Source organism: Heliangelus exortis, chromosome 2, assembly GCF_036169615.1.
Source record: "Heliangelus exortis chromosome 2, bHelExo1.hap1, whole genome shotgun sequence".
NCBI lineage: Eukaryota > Metazoa > Chordata > Aves > Apodiformes > Trochilidae > Heliangelus > Heliangelus exortis.
The window spans coordinates 127,838,256-127,855,303 of NC_092423.1; the positions used below are offsets into that span (position 1 = coordinate 127,838,256).

General features: G+C 46.9%; 1 protein-coding gene across 2 annotated transcripts in view; it reads left to right on the forward strand.

The window, feature by feature from the left end:
• Positions 1–787: 787 nt before the first annotated feature.
• Positions 788–17,048, forward strand: part of LOC139793383 (neural-cadherin-like) — a 54,009-nt gene continuing 37,748 nt past the window's right edge. For both annotated transcript variants that reach the window (XM_071737971.1, XM_071737972.1), the window contains exons 1-2: positions 788–1,912; positions 16,573–16,767. In XM_071737971.1, coding sequence (XP_071594072.1) covers positions 859–1,912; positions 16,573–16,767 — 1,249 coding nt within the window. In that variant the 5' untranslated portion in view covers positions 788–858. The remainder of the gene's footprint in view (positions 1,913–16,572; positions 16,768–17,048) is intronic.

The following is a 17,048-nucleotide window of genomic DNA, read 5'->3' on the forward strand; positions in this document are numbered from 1 at the left end:
AAAGGGAGATGGTGTTCCTGCTTATCGGCAGAAATGGAAGATGTTGGGACTTGCACTTGGTTTGACAATTAGTGGGAAGTGTTTTGGCATCGGAGTGGTCTGTCTTGCTTTCATTGATAATGTTATTACTGGTGCAATTCCCACAGCCAGATTGTTTTTCATTTATCAGGACTGATGTATTTCAGTATTGCTCTCAAGAGCAGCTCACACTATTCTTTTCTCAAATATAGTTCACTCAGATACCGAAATTTTAAATGCTATAATTTGTCCTACTGTATTGTGCTGAGATATGTTTTGCTCTTTCCCCTTCTGCCAAAAATTCAGCTTCCCTGAAGAAGCAGCAACCTGTACATGCACTCCTGAAAGGCCAGACTTCAATAAACCGTCTCCTTGGTCACAACTATTTTCAATGATTCAGGTATCCGAAGGCTCTCTCTCCTTCGCATAAGCATTTTCTCCTCTGCTTCTTTTACCCGTTGCTGGTTTTGCTCGGCTGGAGTTTTTCATACGTGCTCAGGAGAGCGGGAGGTTGCCCATTTTCCCCGGAGTCACCTCCTCTGTCCAGCTCGCTCGCAAAGGACAGGGAGGGAGCATCTGGACGCCTTTCACGCCCGCAGCAGAGAAGCTCGGGGAGAAACCTCTGGAACTGGGGAAAAGCCGGGATATGCTGGGAACAGCTGCCCACTTTGCCACGGACAGGACTCCGCCTCCTCCCACGGAGGCAGGGTCTGGTCCTGGCTCGGGGTGGTGGCGGGGGCGGGCCGGTCCCCACGTGCGGTGGGTGTGCGCGGCGGCAGCGGGGCGCAGAGGCGCTCTGCGGAGTGCTGAGTGCTGCTCGGTTCCGCTCCGCTCGGCGGGATGGTCCGGGCGTGGTGGGGCGGCTGCGGGCGGCTCCCGCCCCTTCTGCTGCTGCTGCTGCCGCCGCTGCTGCTCTGCGGGGCGACGGGGCCGGGGTGCGGCGATGCTCCCCGCCTGCTCCGCTTCTCCGGGCAGGTGCCCGAGAACAGCCCAGCGGGGACGCGGGTGCGGGGCTTGCTGGTGCCGCTGCGGAGGCTGCTGGGCCCCGGAGAGCCGGCCGGGGAGTGGGCACTGGAGGGGGACGGTGCCTCCCGCTTCTCCCTCCAGCGGCGGGCGGGTGGCGGGCGGGGGCTGCTGCTGCTCCGCACGGCCGAGCCCCTAGACCGGGAGGCGCAGCCCGCGTACGGGCTCCGGCTGCGGCGGGGGCGGCAGCGGCGGGAAGGCCGGACCCCCCGGGAGGCGCTGCTGCGGATCCGCGTCCTGGACCGCAACGACCACCGGCCTCGCCTGCCGCCGGCGGGACCGCTGGAGGTGGACGAGCTGGCCCCGCTGGGCACGGAGGTGGCCCGGCTCCGCGCCTCGGACGGCGACGAGGGCGCCAACGCTCGTCTCACCTACCGCCGCTGGCCGCCAGGCACAGGCAGCCGTCGGCTCTTCGTGGTGCCCCGCAGCGGGCAGGTGCTGGCCGTGGGCTCCCTGCTGGGGCTGCGCCGACTCCGCCTCTGCGTCGCGGCTCTCGACCACGGGCGGCCCCGGCCGCTGCGCAGCCCCGCGCGGTGCCTGCGCCTGGCCGTGCGCGGCGGGCGGCGGGCGGCGGGAGAGCCGGAGAGACGGCGGTGGGCGCGGTCGGTGCCGCCGCCCGAGCGGCGGCCGGGGCCCGGGGTCCGGCTCTACACGGCCCGGCTGCCCCCTGGGGCGCGGGTGGGCGACACCGTCTTCACCATCCCGCGGAGCCGCGACCGGGCGGCGTCGGGCGGCTGGTTCGAGCTGGCCTCTCCCGGCGCCGCACCCGTGGGGGTCGACAGGGCGTCGGGGCGGCTCTACCTGCGGCGGGAGCTGAGAGCGGGCGGCCGGGCCGAGGTGCTGGTCAAGGTGCACGGCGGCGGAGGACGAGGTGAGAGGCCGGGGCGCGACGGGGACGGGACGGAAAACGGAACGGAACGGGACGGGACGGGACGGGACCGATCGGGTGGCGGGGATGGGGCGCGTCTCCTCGCCGCGCTCCTCCGCCGGGGATGGGACGGCCGCGACATGGCCGGGTGGGGACGAAGTGTCGCCCCGCGGGTGGGGGGGGAGGCTGAGCGGGCTGGCGGAGAGTCACTCGGGGACACAAGTCAGGCTTGTCACTCAGGGAGATGCGGCTGCGCTGATGCCGTCCTCCGCGAGGTGTGGGTATCCGCGGGCGGCTGTGGCAGCTGCCCCCCGGCTGCGTGTGACGGTGTGGAGGTCTTGTCGAGGGAGGTGATTCTGCCCCCCTACTCCGCTCCTGTGAGACCCCACTTGGAGTACTGTGTCCAGTTCCGAAGCCCCCAACACGGGAAGGACATGGAGCTCTTGGAGCAAGTCTGGAGGAGAGACACAAAGATGATGAGAGGGCTCGAGCACCGCTCCTATGAGGGAAGGATGAGGCATTGGGATTGTTCAGCCTGGAGAAGGGAAAGCTCCGGGGAGACTTCATAGTGGCCTTCCAGTACCTCAAGGGGCCTACAGGAAAGCCGAGGAGGGACTTCTTACAAGGGTGTATAATGGTAGGACAAGGCAGAATGTTTTTAAAGTGGAAGAGGGTAGATTTAGGTTAGACATCAGAAAGAAAATCTTTAGTGTGAGGGTGGTGAGACACTGGAACAGGTTGCCCAGGGAAGCTGTAGATGCTTCTCCCCCAACCCGGTAGTGTTGAAAGCCAGGTTGGATGAGGCTTTGAGCAACCTGGTCTGGTGGGAGGTGTCTCTGCCCATGCAGGAGGCTTGGAACTACGTGATTTTTAAGGTCTCTTGCAACCCAAACCATTCTATAATTCTGTGCTTCTGTGCTGAGTCTTTTCCAGTATTAAGAGAAGGTTTTGCCTCCTGCCATTGAAGTAACAGGAGAAATGTGGATAATGGTCTTTTGGTTGATGTGCTGTAAGGAATTCCTGTCTCAGCAGGTTCACCTCTGTAAAACTGGAGGGCTCTGCTCATGGGTTAGCAAGCAGTTAAAGGGGGAAGCACATCACAGCAGACAGCTTGTCTTATAGCAGGGGGAGTTTCTGCTCACTGTGGCCTTCCATGAGTTGGGAAGGGAGAGGTGACATTACCCTGGGAGTGCGTGTTTACAGACCTGCAACTACAGCCCACTGTTTAGTGGTCATTTTGTGACTGTTGGCTGAACTGCACTGAAGTGATGATGGAAGTCAGCTACAGTGATGGCAGAGCAGAGCATGGGAAGGGGAAGAAGATGCTGCACAGTGGATGTCAATCAGCTTAGTAAAAAATAACAATTATCTGAATCTGGAATCCTAGGAGTTGGTGTAGAGAGTAGGGTGGAATCACACAGTTATACCACATTGTGAGTCCTCTGAAAAATCACCAGCTTGCATACTGTATGAGGTTCTAATAACTTAGCAAAGAGGAGACGTGTTAAACTTCTTCAGTAATGTTAAGCTCCATGTATGTTATGGTTACTAAGGACAACCTTTCCATGTGTTACTTTGTTTTATTCAGAGTAAGTTTGTTGGGTTCTTTGTAACTGTAGCTGAGGTTTCTGGTAATGTTACTGGTTATAGTATGTTTGTTTGTTTATTTGCTTTCCTTCAGATATTTACAGCTTCTTGGGGGGGGGGGAGAAATTTACAGTTTTCTGTAAATGGTTTTTACAGCCTAATGCCTGGGAAGTGTGAAACAGAGCTAGGAGGAAAACCAGTGTGCTGAGGCGTGTTCAGGGCTGTGTTTTTTACCGCTGCACACCATGTACAGGCTGAGAATTCCAGAGCTGCCTGTCTGAGAGATTTATTCTTGCACAAATGGTTTGTGTCATGAAACTGAGAAACACTGAACAGAGTGAAAAGGATGCGCAATACTTCTAGGTACTAACTTTAGACAAATCATCCAACACTGGAAGTAGAACTTCTCATTCAAGCTAAAGATTGAGTTGAAAAAGTGACACATTGCTTGACTGTCTTGCTTATTCATAATGAAAGCAAATAACCTTGTGAGCAGTGCTGTACAAATGATTAATCATGTTGTCCTCTCCAGTCTGGTGCTGTACAACATGTTTTTACCACTGTCTATGCACTGATAATGTATTGACAAGAGATGAGCCTCAGGGAGAAAGGAATTCGATGATCAAGTGGGACAAGGTCATTTAAACACTCCTTTAAACTACTTTGAAATTCAGAACTATCTCACAATGTTGTGCAGTAGTGAACTTGAGATCTTTTTCTGGCTGCTTATTTTATGGGAAGGTGAGGCTTTGAGCATTTTTTATCTCAAATAACCTGGCGAACTGTCTAAAGCCAAACAAAATTAACTTTTTTCTGTTCCCCATTTCTCCTATTGCCTCTTACTGAATATAATTAGCAGTGGATGATACAGTAATCAATATTATGGAACATATGCCAAACTTTTAATCCTCTCATTAATTGAAAACAAAACTATTGGACCCTTATTAATTGCCATCTCTTGTGTAAAAGTCGTGAATGGATTCAGACATTTTGCAGGTACTGCTTCTCCAGTGAGGCAGATGCACTGGCGTTTTGGTTTCTTTAGGAAAAGCAAGGGGGTTTTGTTGGTACTTAAGTAAAAAAGGTCAGATATTAACTTAGAGCCCCATCTCTTGAAACTGTAGCCCAGGGAAAACAATGTTATGTGGTTGAAATACTAAAGTAAATTGAATGTGGAGAATTATAACCTTCTGAATCCTATTTGTTGTTCAGTAGTAATCATAGTATGGATATGTATGGAGCTGCCATCTCTTCCATGGGGACACACAGCTTGCATTGTGAAAATACAGTCCTTCTTCCATGGAGCTGCCATCTCTTCCATGGGGACACACAGCTTGCATTGTGAAAATACAGTCCTTCTTCTATGGAGCTTACACTTGCTACATTGCAATGAGGTTTGCACAACTCCCCTGAATCAGCTTACATATCTACACAAAGCAGTTGGCATCTTCTTTAGGAATCTGTCAGGTTACCCCCATGTCTCAAAGCCTTGCTGACCTGTTGTCAGAGTTTAGGCCCAGTTGGTACCAACCAGGCCTCTGATCACTCACCCCCACCCTGACTGCAGGACAGGGAGGAGAAAATCCACCTTCAGGTTTGTTAATCGAGACAAAACCAGGGAGGTTTGCATTCCCCAGTTACAATAATGGGCAAAAACCAGACAGGTTCAACTTGTGAAGGAAAAAACCCTAATTTAATCTACAAGGAGAAAGAGAAAACATAGCCAGATATTAATACCTTCCTCCCTCACCACTCCGCTCTCCGCAGGCCCTGATCCCCTCCCTCCCGCCTCCCCCTCAGGGCACAGGGAGGGGCAGGGGGGATTTAGGGTCAGTTCCCCACACGCTGTTTCTGCCGCTCCTTCCTCCTCAGGGGGAGGACTCCTCACGTTCTTCCTCTGCTCCAACACGAGGCCCCTCTCATGGCAGAGTCCTTCAGGAACCCCTCCGACATGAGTCCCTCCCACAGGTGCAGTCCCTCAGGAACTGCTCCAGCCCGGGCTGCCCATGGAGTCACGGCTGCCCCGGGAACAGTCACCTCCCATGGCACGGCGTCTTTCATGGCTGCAGATCCACGTCTGACCCTCTCTGCAATCCTGCACAGGTTGCTTCTTCATGTCTGCCCACCTGTGACACATCAGGGGCTACAAATCCATATTTACCCCGCCGTGTTCCTTCAGGGACTGTTCCACTGTGCTCCTCCATGGGCTGCAGGGGCACAGCTGCCATCTCACCATGGGGACACCTTTCCCCCTCCTTCTTCACTGACCTTGGTGTCTTTTTTCAGGCATTTCTCTCTCACTTCATCCTCTCCTCTGCTTTGCAGATCTCTTTTTAAACATTTTTTGCAGTTTAATTTTCCCTTTCTTCAATATGTTACTCGCAGAGGCACATCCAGCTTCCCCTATCAGCTTGGCCTTGGGCAGAGGTAGGGAAGGGATTGTAGTGGAGGCAGCTTCCAGCAGCTTCTCACAGGGGCCACCCCTGTAGCCCCCCATGCTTCCAAAACACCACTGCACTCACCCAAGACACCTGTGTTCTGCATGAGTGGAGTTGAGGGGCTGGAACCTGGAGTTTAGAGAGGAATCTTGGACAAAGGAGCTATTAAGCTGCCCTCTCCTTATCCACATTTTCTTCCAGGACATTTAACATCCTGGAAACACTGACCATGCCATCAGGATGCAAGAGAACAGCATGTAGCCTCAAATGAGGAGGGTGGGGAAGGGGTGAAAGGGCTGTAGCTCTCTTTCCCTTCCAGGTCTTTCTCTGTTCATGAACACCTGCCCACATCTGCAATCTCCTGTGTAGGTTCTAATACTTGTTATTGACTTATACAAGCAAGGATTTGTGCAGCTACACAACCATCCCCTCTTCCTCTACCTGGGGCTGTCCTTTCTGTAGCTGGGAATATGCACTGGTGCACCCTTATAGAAGGTTTATGTTGGGGACATTGTCCATCATGTTTCAAAAAGTCAAGGAGCACAGTTTCTTACCCTGTGCTTTGATTCTAGCAGACTTTCAGCTCAGCTTTATTTTTTCTTAATCTTAAGAGCCTACAGTGAAGGGCTTATAGAGAGCATGCTGTGTTACTGCACACTGTAGATACAGCCCACGTACTGTCAGACTCAAAACACCCCTGGTAAGAAGTCATTCCATAATCTACAAAGGTTATTTTTCTTTAACAAGGAAATTCAAAAGCCTATCAAGATAAATCTCTTCCTTCTTCAGCATATCTGCATTGCTCTGAAGAATAAGTTGAGGCTAGCAACCCTTTAAATCTGGGTTGCCTCAAGACATTGATGTGAGGCAAACACCAGCAGGTAGTTTAATATGGAAATGAGTAAAACAGTTGTTAAGACTGCTCCGTATTTCCATGTTTTGGAAGTAAGATGGATCTCTTAATCCCCTGGGCTCTTGCAGGTGGGATAACAACTATTTACCACTGTACTTGAATTCCAAGGAGACAGATCTTAAATCTGACTGAGGAAGCTGTAGCATAATGACTTCTTCCTCTGGCGTGGTGTTTTATGGTAGAATGTGATCAGTGTTGAACCCTTATGACTCACTGGAAGCAAACTACATTTTAAAAAAGCATCTGTCATTCCTGAGAATACAGCCTAGGCTGAACACAGAAACATTCAGTGGTTTGAGTGCCTTGTGCTTTCTTAAAAAACTTCCACCAGGATGCCTAGTGGGAAAGGAAAACCTTTAATCTGTGTAATACAGCTTCTGCAAAAACTAACAAGTAATCCATATAAGTTGCTGAGGCTATGATTTCAAGTCAAGATATAGCTTAGGGGGTTGGATTTTTTTTATGGGGGTAGCAATGACCCTTTGCTTCCTGGAACCCCCTGAAATTTTTAGAACAAAATAAATCTAACTGAAACTGAAATCTGACCTGGCAGTCAGGTTTGGGGTCATACTATGTATTACTTGGTTGGGGTTTTTTGGGTTTTTATTGTTTTTTTTTTTTTTTTCCACTCCTGGTATCAGACTGATTAAAACCATCTGTGGATACTGTTGCTGTGCTTTCAAATTCAGTGCCGACAGAGAAAAAGCTTGCTTCACTTAAACCATGAAACTGTTTTAATGACCAGGGATCATTAGACAAAACATCAAGCTCCAGGATGAAGGTTATTGTGTTACCCTGTCTGCAGGTATCTTTGGAAGAATTTTACTGTAAAAAAAAAATTACAAAAAAATATAGAATGACCCAGAGGCAGTGAATAAGTGGTACAAATGTCTGATAAAGTCTATGGCTGAGAAACCAACAAAAAGCTTAAAAACTGAAAGGTAAATGTAAAGTTTTTTTTTTCAAATTTTTCTAGTAAGATATGTAGGAAGCTATTTAAATTATGAGAAAGCTTTTATCATAACAAGTTAAAGAGAAAAAGCAATAGGAGACTATCAAAATAGAATATTCAGCCCCTTAATCTTAATGTTAACATCTTAAATCCTTTTATACAGCATGTGATTTCGTATTTCTGAGTTTCCTCTACATTACAACAGCAGGAAGGCATTTAAAAATCTGTTTTAGACCCAGATCAAAGCTGTACCATGCCAGAAACATCCCTACAAGCTCACAGTGCTGTCTCACTCTCCAAGAACACTGAGTTGCGTGGCAGGATTTAGTTTTTGTGTACAGGCAGGAGCTGGCTGACCTGCAGCTGCCTTTTCCCACCTGCATTCCACATGGGAAGCCCAAAACACATGCCTACCGTGTTTTCACAGGTAGTTTGTTCACATAAGGATCCCTAGGCAGACGTGCATGCAGCTTTCTCATGTGGGAACACAGCTCTGAAGTGGAATTGATCCTGCTCCTGTTCATGCCTCTCTGAATGCTGTCCTCACTGGAGAGCAGTGGTGGCTTCTCAGGAAGCATCCAACTGCATAAAGCCTCAGCAAGAAACGTTTTATATTAAAACCATTTGAGCAAACCTCAAGAAGGAATTTGTGTTAAAGGACAATGCTGTCACAAGAGGAAGTGTCATAGCGTTTCTGCAGAAAGACTGGGACTGGAAGCAAAGTGATTCCCAACCACTGCAATAATCATATTCTGCCTCTTAGGAAAGGGATCTTTTGTGCCCCACACAAACTATTTTAAACTCGGTAAGTGCCACTTCAATGAGGAAGAACAGGGGCTTTGTTACATGAGACAACACCAAGAGGCAGTAATTGGGAGCTCGTCTAGGGGCTGGCTTCTCAAAGGATTTTGTGTTTCTTTAGTGATTCTGCCCTCATAAAAATCTTTAGGAATCTTCCTAGAAGTTGTGACTATACATTTTGATCCTCTTTTTTGTTGGCAGACAGGAGACCTTGAAGGTAATTTCACTTCAGTGGCATAAATATTATATTGGAGTGTGCCGTACCACACAAATGTCTATTTTGTGTGCATGGTTTCCTGCTTTGTAAAATATTGACCTAGAGAGTGGAAAATGAAGTAGTGGGGACCAAAACAAATTGAAGAATAGAAGAGTTGAAACATTCATCCTATCAAGGGTAAAAACTGAATTATCTGCAGAGAGGAGCAACTTTCAAATGCCCAGATTGTACCTGTTTCTTAGAGCACTTTCTTTCTTGAAAAAGAAATTTTTAAAATCATCCAAGTGTCTGCTGTTCTGCTGACTCCTCAGCACAGTTGAACTTCTTCCTCACCAACTGAAGTGCCTGCAAATAATTATGGATCATATAGTATCTAATAGCATCTTTTAGTGGTGATTAGTAGACTGTTAACATGGCAAGCTGTAAAAGACTTTTTAAATGAAGAATCCTGTCTGGAAGCTTTTGAGCTCCTGTAAGTAACTGTAACTCCCACCTTCTCTGTGGTGCTGGGAAGGGTTCCTAATCCTTGTGGTTGGGTGGTCATGGGCAGCTGTTGGCAGATACAGGAGATCTGAGGCAAAGATGCTGCTCCTGTAATTACAGGTCTGGCAGTGCACCAGAGCCTTCTTCTGGAAACAAACAGAAAACAGAAACATTTTAAAAACTGACACCACAAAAGGATGACATCACAGTCAAGATTTAAAGGCTAGGGAAAAATGATGTAGTATCAGAAAAGATATGACAGGTTTTGCAGTCCTGTTTCTGCATCTTCCTGAAGCCTTTCCTGTGGTGTATCCACATCTGCCTGTGGAGATGTCTTTGCTCCACAGCAAATGCCATAGGTGTCTGACACCCAGTGTGGTGGAGGGACCTCTTGTAGTTTGCATTCCCAGAAAAAGTGAAAAATTGGCTGAAGATTCATCTTTGCTGCCCATGCAGTGGTGTATGAGTAGAAAACATATCCAAGTGCTGGTATATAGGAAAAATATGCCATGAAAACCATGCAAACTGATGTCTGCAGGCTGCTCTGTTGAGCTTGCTGGCTGTGGTTAACCAAGGAGGGAAAACTGAAACCCACTGGCACAGCTTTAGATGATGGAGCTGGTACAGTGACATTGCTCAGCTGTTCTGTGGCTGTGGGCTGTTCACCCACAAGGTAATGTAGTGGTCTGTGGGCTTTCAAGGGAGTAAAGAGACCCATTTCTATAGCTGGGATACTGAAGGTATTACTCTGCCTTCAAGACATGGACCTCTCTACTTAGTTCAATAGAGACCAAAAGTGTTCCAGGGGGATGATGTGATACCCCTGAGCATTGTATCCAAACTTTAGGACTGTTTTTGAGACACCCTGTCTGTTAATTAACAGAAACTTCACCCTTAGATGACACCAAGTTGGGAGGGAGTGTCAGTCTGCTGGATGGTAGGAAGGCTTTACAGAGGGACCTGGACAGACTGGATCATTGGCCTGAGGCCAACTGTATGGAATTCAACAAGGCCAAGTGTCAGGTCCTGCATTTTGATCACACAGCCCCAGGCAATGCCACAGGCTTGGAGAAGGGTGGCTGGAAAGCTGCCTGGCAGAAAAGGACCTGGGTGTATTGATTGACAGTCAGCTGAATATGAGCCAGCCATGTGCCCAGGTGGCTAAGAAGGCCACTGGCATTCTGGCTTGTATCAGAAATTGTGTGACCAGCAGGACCAGGGAAGTGATCCTGGCCCTGTGCTCAGCAGAGGCCTCACCTCAAGTACTGTGTTCAGTTTTGGGCACCTCAGTACTAAAAGGACATTGAGGTGTTGGAGCAGGTCCAAAGAAGGGCAACAAAGCCAGTGCAAGGTTTGGAAAACATCCCCTGTGAGGGGTGACTGAGGGTGTTGGGGCTGTTTAGTCTTGGGAAACAGAGGCTGAGGGGAGACCTTATCACTCTTAACAAATACCTGAAAGGAGGTTGTAGTGAGAGTGGGGTTGGTCTCTTCTCACTGGTGACAGATGACAGGACAAGGGGAAATGTCTTCAAGTCCTTTCTTTACAGAAAGGATTGTTAAGCACTGGAACAGGCTCCCCGGGGAACTGGTTGTGTCTCCATCCCTGAATGTGTTTAAAAATCGTCTGGATGTGGTGCCTGGGGACATGGTTTAGTGGTAAGTCACCAGAAATAGGGTAATAGGGCTAGGATGAGGTTGGACTCGACGAAGGCTGGACTTCTTCTTGAAGTTATTTTCCAGCCTGAGCAATTCTATGATTCAATGATACAAGCTTGCAAGAATAGGCACTTGCAGTGCCTATCATTTTCCAGTTCTTTCTTTACTTTCACACTCTTGTCCAAGGATGGTACAGGCATATCTACTCTAATATGTTAAAGTGGGATTGGTCTTCAAAGACAGAAATTTAGCAGTTCTACATTGCATGGATGGTCATGTGTTGAGTTCCTCCATCCTTGCACTTGTTATGTCTTAACCCTTTTACTTAGGTTTCTCTTGGCTGGTGGCTGGTTGACAGCCCTTTCACGCCATCCCAGATGTGCCTTTCTTATCTGTGAATAAGGGGTAGAAACCTTGGAGATAGACTGCTATCTCAAGCAAAACTTGAGATATTCCCTTAATATTCCCTTCTAGATGGATGATACCAAGACTCTTTTTCAAATACATGGTGCAGAGGCCAGGACTTTTACCCTGTTGACAGCCTCGTTTCACAGGCTGTAGGGGCTGGTTTCCTGATTCTTTTCTTCCTTTCAGTGGATGATTCATATTGGCAAAATGGGTGAGCTGTAACATCACTGGGTGATGTTGTGTTTTGATTTAACAGGATGCCGTGGTTGTGTCAGTGGAACAATATAAAACAGTATTGATTTCAGAGGCTTGATCTGTTAATGCCTTTGCAGTTACGACAGTTGAAAAACCAATGCATTGCTGGGAAAAAACCCTACTTTATCAGGACTCTTTTTGTTTCACTGGTGTGTTTCAAGTCAACGTGATAGTTTTCTGTAGTATTTGATTGCCATGTTCTCATTCCTCAAGTCTGTGCAAAGAGGAAGCATCTACCAGAATAGATGTAGCAAAGGCTTTGAGTGCTGCTTCTGATTCTTTTTTTTGAATGATAAGGCAGAGTAGTGCTGTTTGACTGGCCTCTGGTTAGTCTCTGGTGCTTTTTCAACACTGATTATTTTAGAGTTTGGGACTTGCTCCAACTTAGATCTGACCGTGGTAACAGTCTTCTCTTCACAGAATCATGCAATTGTTTCAGTTGGGAAATACCCTTAAGATCATCAAGTCCATCTGCTAACCTGGCACTGTCAAGTCCACCACTAAACTGTGTCCCTAAGCACCCCATCAACATGGCTTTGAAATAACTCCAGGGATGGTGACTCAACTACTTCCCTGGGCAGCCTGTTCCGGTGCCTGACAATCTTTTTGATTAAGAAATTTTTCCTAATATCCAGTCTGAAACACCCCCCCCATCACAATTTGAGGCAGTTTCCTCTCATCCTATTGCTTGTTACTTGGAAGAAGAGATCAACACCAGCCTCCCTGCTTCTATTCACTCCCTGCCAGGATTAGAGCTCTGATGTTTTTATGGAGAGAACCTGGGCTATTCTGTCAGTGTGCTTGAAGGTTGCTTACATTTAAGGTTTGTTTCCTTGCACAGAGAGAACAACTCTTAAAAGCAGAAATAAATGCTGAGGGGCTGAAGGAATGAGACATATCTCATCTACAGAAAGATATTTCACCTGATATCTGAAGTTTATTACCACATGCTGCTGCACCATGGCCCTCCAGGTTTGGCCTCATCCTTTATCTTTCCTTGCACATGAGGTGCTGTTTCTAGAGTTGTATTTGCTCCTTCCCTTACTTCTTACCTTTAAGCAAACAGCTAAAGGTCCAAGGAATGTTTATGCTTAGAAGTTCCCCCAGGCTTCTGGGGAATGAGTGACATGTGGACATGGCAGAAATCAATGAGATACAAAAGCTGAAGGGCAGAGGGATTAAAGAGTGATGGAAAGGATTTAACAGTCTTGCTGGTACCATGCCCCTGCCTAGAGGCAGGCTTTGCTTTTACTAAGTGATTGCTGGCAGATATTTGTCTAGTCAGATCTCAAAGATCTCACTGATGAATGATCTCCCACCTCTCCAGCTGCTATTGAGTGCTCCGTTATCCTTATGATTAAAAAATTGCTGGGGGATTCCCTTTCCCCCAACATCTAACACAAAAAATTTCCCTGGGTATGCAAGTTTGTTACTTTTTGCTTTGTGGGGTATGAAACAGCTGACTTTACAGCTGACACCAGACCTTAAGCATAACACTGTTAGTATGTGCCTTGCACTCTTGTGAAAATCTCCAGGTCTTTCCAGCTGTCCTGACACACCATGTTTTCTGGTTGCATCCTTTGCACTTCTCTGGATGCTTGCCAGCTGGTCCACATCCTTCTTGATATCCAGTCCACAGAACTTTAGTTCTCTGGAACAGGTTACCTGGAGAGGTTGTGGAGTTTCCCTCCTTGGAGATATTAAAAAGCCATGTGGAAAAAGTCCTGAGCAGCTGGCTCTAGGTAGGTCTGCTTGAGCTGGGGGCTGGACCAGATGACCTACAGAGGTTCCTTCCAACCTCAGCCATGCTATAAGTCTGTGATCTGAGGCTTTGCTAGTGTCACAGTTTTACCAGGGTTCACTGAGGGCTGAATATGAGCCATTACTGTGCCCAGGAAGCCAAGAAGGCAAACAGTTTGTATCAAAAATTATGTGGCCAGCAGGAACAGGGAAGTGATCATCTCCCTGTACTTGGCACTGGTAAGGTCACATCTTGAATACTGTGTTCAGTTTTGGGCCCCTCAGTACAAGAAGGACATTGAGATGCTGGAGCATGTCTAAAGAAGAGCAATGAGGCTGATGAAGGGTCTGGAGAAAAGTCTTAAAAGGAGCCTTAAGAGGTTGTTTAGCCTGGAGAAAAGGAGGCGGAGAGGAGATCTTACCATTCTCTACAACTACCTGAAAGGAGGCTGTAGTGAGGTGGGAATTGATCTCTTCTCCCTAGTAACAAGTGATAGGATGAGAGAAAAAGCTTCAAGCTGTGCCAGTGCAGGTATAGATAGCCTATTAGGAAAAATTTCTTCACCAAAAGAGTTATTAAATGCTGGAACAGGCTGCCCAGGGAAGTGGTCAAGTCATCATCCTTGGAAGTATTTAAAAGACATGGCACTTAGGGACAAGGTTTAGTGATGGACTTGGCAGTTTTAGGGTAGTAGCTGGACTCAATGATCTTAGGGACCTTTTCCAAACTAAATAATTCTATGATTCTGCAAGTCTATTTAGATATGCATTTCAGAGAAGAAGGAGGTGAAGTTTTTGTTAAAGTCCAGAAAATTAACTGGACTGTTAACTGGAATTAACTGTTAACTGGAACAACATTAATATTTCCCCTAGCATAGTGTCCTGAAGTCGGTGAAGTTTGTTCTCCTGTATGTCTTTTTTAAAGCATAAAGCTCTGGTTTGAGGCTCTGGTTTGCTGTGGTGGTGGTTTTTCCAAATTTTACAGCAAGTTTAGGACTTTGTTATTGCTTGATATTTAACACTTGGATCACCTGCATGGGACAATATTAAGGAATAACCTCTACAATTATAATTCTTTGAAATCATTCTCTAGGTTTCACTAAGTGGAAAAAATGCTCAACTAGATATTAATCTTCACAGAAATTAGAACTGCCTGAATTAGACCAATGAATTAACACAAATATTTTTTAATGCTGTGTTCCTACAAGTTTTAACTCTGTTACTTGACCCTGGGTCAATTGAGAAGTGTGTTTCTCACTTCTTCCTCTTGGCTATGAATAAAATACTGAGCACTACAGCTGCTCCTGTGAGCCACCAGCTCGTGATGAGGGTTCTGCCTTGTGTTACACCAAGCAGTATGTAGAAAAAATTCTTACAGGAGCACATTTAACAAATGTATCCATGTATGCCATGTCAGTACATTAGAAAACCAGAAAACATGTAATCTAAGAATTTCCTCTAGCTAAAGAAACCATGTCTTAAATTATTTCAAATACTTTAAAGCCCCCACAAAACTTCAACAAAATCTTTTCCTGATGTTCCTGGGAATGATTACCTCTGGTAAATTTATCCAGCAGGTATTTTTACTCTGGGGTAAAGCTGCTTCTAAAAAACACAGGCTTTGCATGTCAGCAGATGTGTCTATCTGGGGGCAGTCTTTTATTCAGTATCAGATCCCTGAGGTCTAAAGTTAAAAGTTGTTTGGAACTTCTAGCTTACTTCTTGCCTTTGGTGCTGGTCTTGTCCACGTGCTGATGCTGTCCTCTTCCCTCTCATGTGAAATGTGATCTTCTGGAAGGCAGAGATCCAGGGTTCCCATGTGAGATGTGCATACACCTGGGTGGGAGCTCCTCGTGATCGTGGTGTAGCCCTTCTCAGACCTGCAACCTCAGTGCAGTTGGTTCAAGTATGCAATCATATTTTATCAGACAGACAATGTCCATTCCTCGTATGTACTTTTCTACTTTCCCTCCTTTCTACATTTATTCTTCTATTTATTTATTTATTTTACATATTTATTCAATAACATATGAATTTTACCCCTGGGACTAAAGTGTGCTTAGGAAAACTCCCTCATGAATTTCTTATGTACCTTTAGCATCTGTTAACAAGTTGCTGCGAGTTCAAATGATTTCAGTTTAGGTCTCCCAGGAGGTAAAAATACTGTGATTAAGTATGGATTCTTTGCAGTAGAAGGTTCCTTCTCTGCATTTCTTGGTTTGGCACTAGCAGTGGCACAGGCAACCCCAAGAGCAGACCTGGGGTGATCCTAGGAGCTGTCCCACTGATGGTCAGTCCTGCTACATGGATGCCCTCCCTCTGTCTGAGATCAGAGACAATCTGGGTCAGAACCTCAGAGCTGTGGATCCTTCCAGGCTTCTCCCAGGTCTTCAATCCAGAGCTGGGCAGATGCATTTATCTGCACATGTTATTTTAGCTATTGGAATTCACTTCTTAGCCAGAAAACAATATAGTTGCCTTCAATTTATGTGCCATTTTTCTCCAGGGATTCAGGTAGAGCCACTTGCTCCCAGATCCTCCATGCCTTGCAGAGAGCAGCTGGTGCTGGGCTTGCTCTCTCCTTGCAGCTGCTGGCTGACTTGCCCCTTTACTTGTCTCTCTCTGCAGAAGCAAAGCCCGAGGCTTTGCCCTGGGGGGAGCTCCATCTCAAAGCTGGTGTTTCATTCACCTAAGATGCAACCAGATGCGATGCTGGGAGCAGAAGGGGAAAGCACATCTGCCTTGAATGTCCAGTGGTTTGAAAAAGCTAAACATATTAGTGTTGGAGTGAAAGAATTTTAGGGTGTTCTGATTGCTTACCACTTTCACTGATTTCTAAGAGAAATATATTAACAAGCCCTAAACCTGAGTTTGTAAAACTGGCAACATTTATGCTGAATTTGTTGAAAATTAAAAGGTCAAACATCCCCCATGCCTGGATAAATCCACACTTAAAACTGTGTCATGGCAAGTGGTGTAATATGCAAATCTAACTAATTAAAAGCTACTATTAAAAGTATTTTTAATTAGTTACTTGCACTTAATGCACATCAAGCTGCCAAAGTCAGTGTCCATACTGAATTTTTTGTGCATGCAATAGGATGAATGTGATGGGCAATTTGGTTTGTTTACAGATACTAATCAGTAAAACCTTAAACATTCCAAACTAAAGGTTATGAACAAGCTGTCTAGAAATCCATGCATCTTTTGCAGAGAATGACTGGTACCTCTGCCACGTGACACTGCTTGCTCCAGAAGAGGAAATTCTGTCCTGGGGCATGTACCCATACCCTTACCTGGCACGTGTCGATCCAGACGCCCGGAAAGGCACCCTCATCTACCAGCTTGTTGCATATTACAGTAACAAGGAAAACACCAGTGCTGGGATAACTTACACACTCATTGCAGGTAGGTCTGTTCTACTCTTGGTGAGACACTGGAGCAGGCTGCCCAGAGAAGTTGTGGCTGCCCCATCCCTGGAAGTGTTCAAGGCCAGGTTGGATGGGGCTTTGAGCAACCTGGTCTGGTGGGAGGTGTCCCTGCACATGCAGGGGGGTTAGAACTAGATGATCTTTGAGATCCCTTCCAATCCAAACCATTCTTTTCTGAAAGAAATGGTAAAATTCAGTTAAGTTGCAGGTTTTTCTTAAGTTTCCTACTTTTCATTTCGTTGGTACATTTTTTTCCTT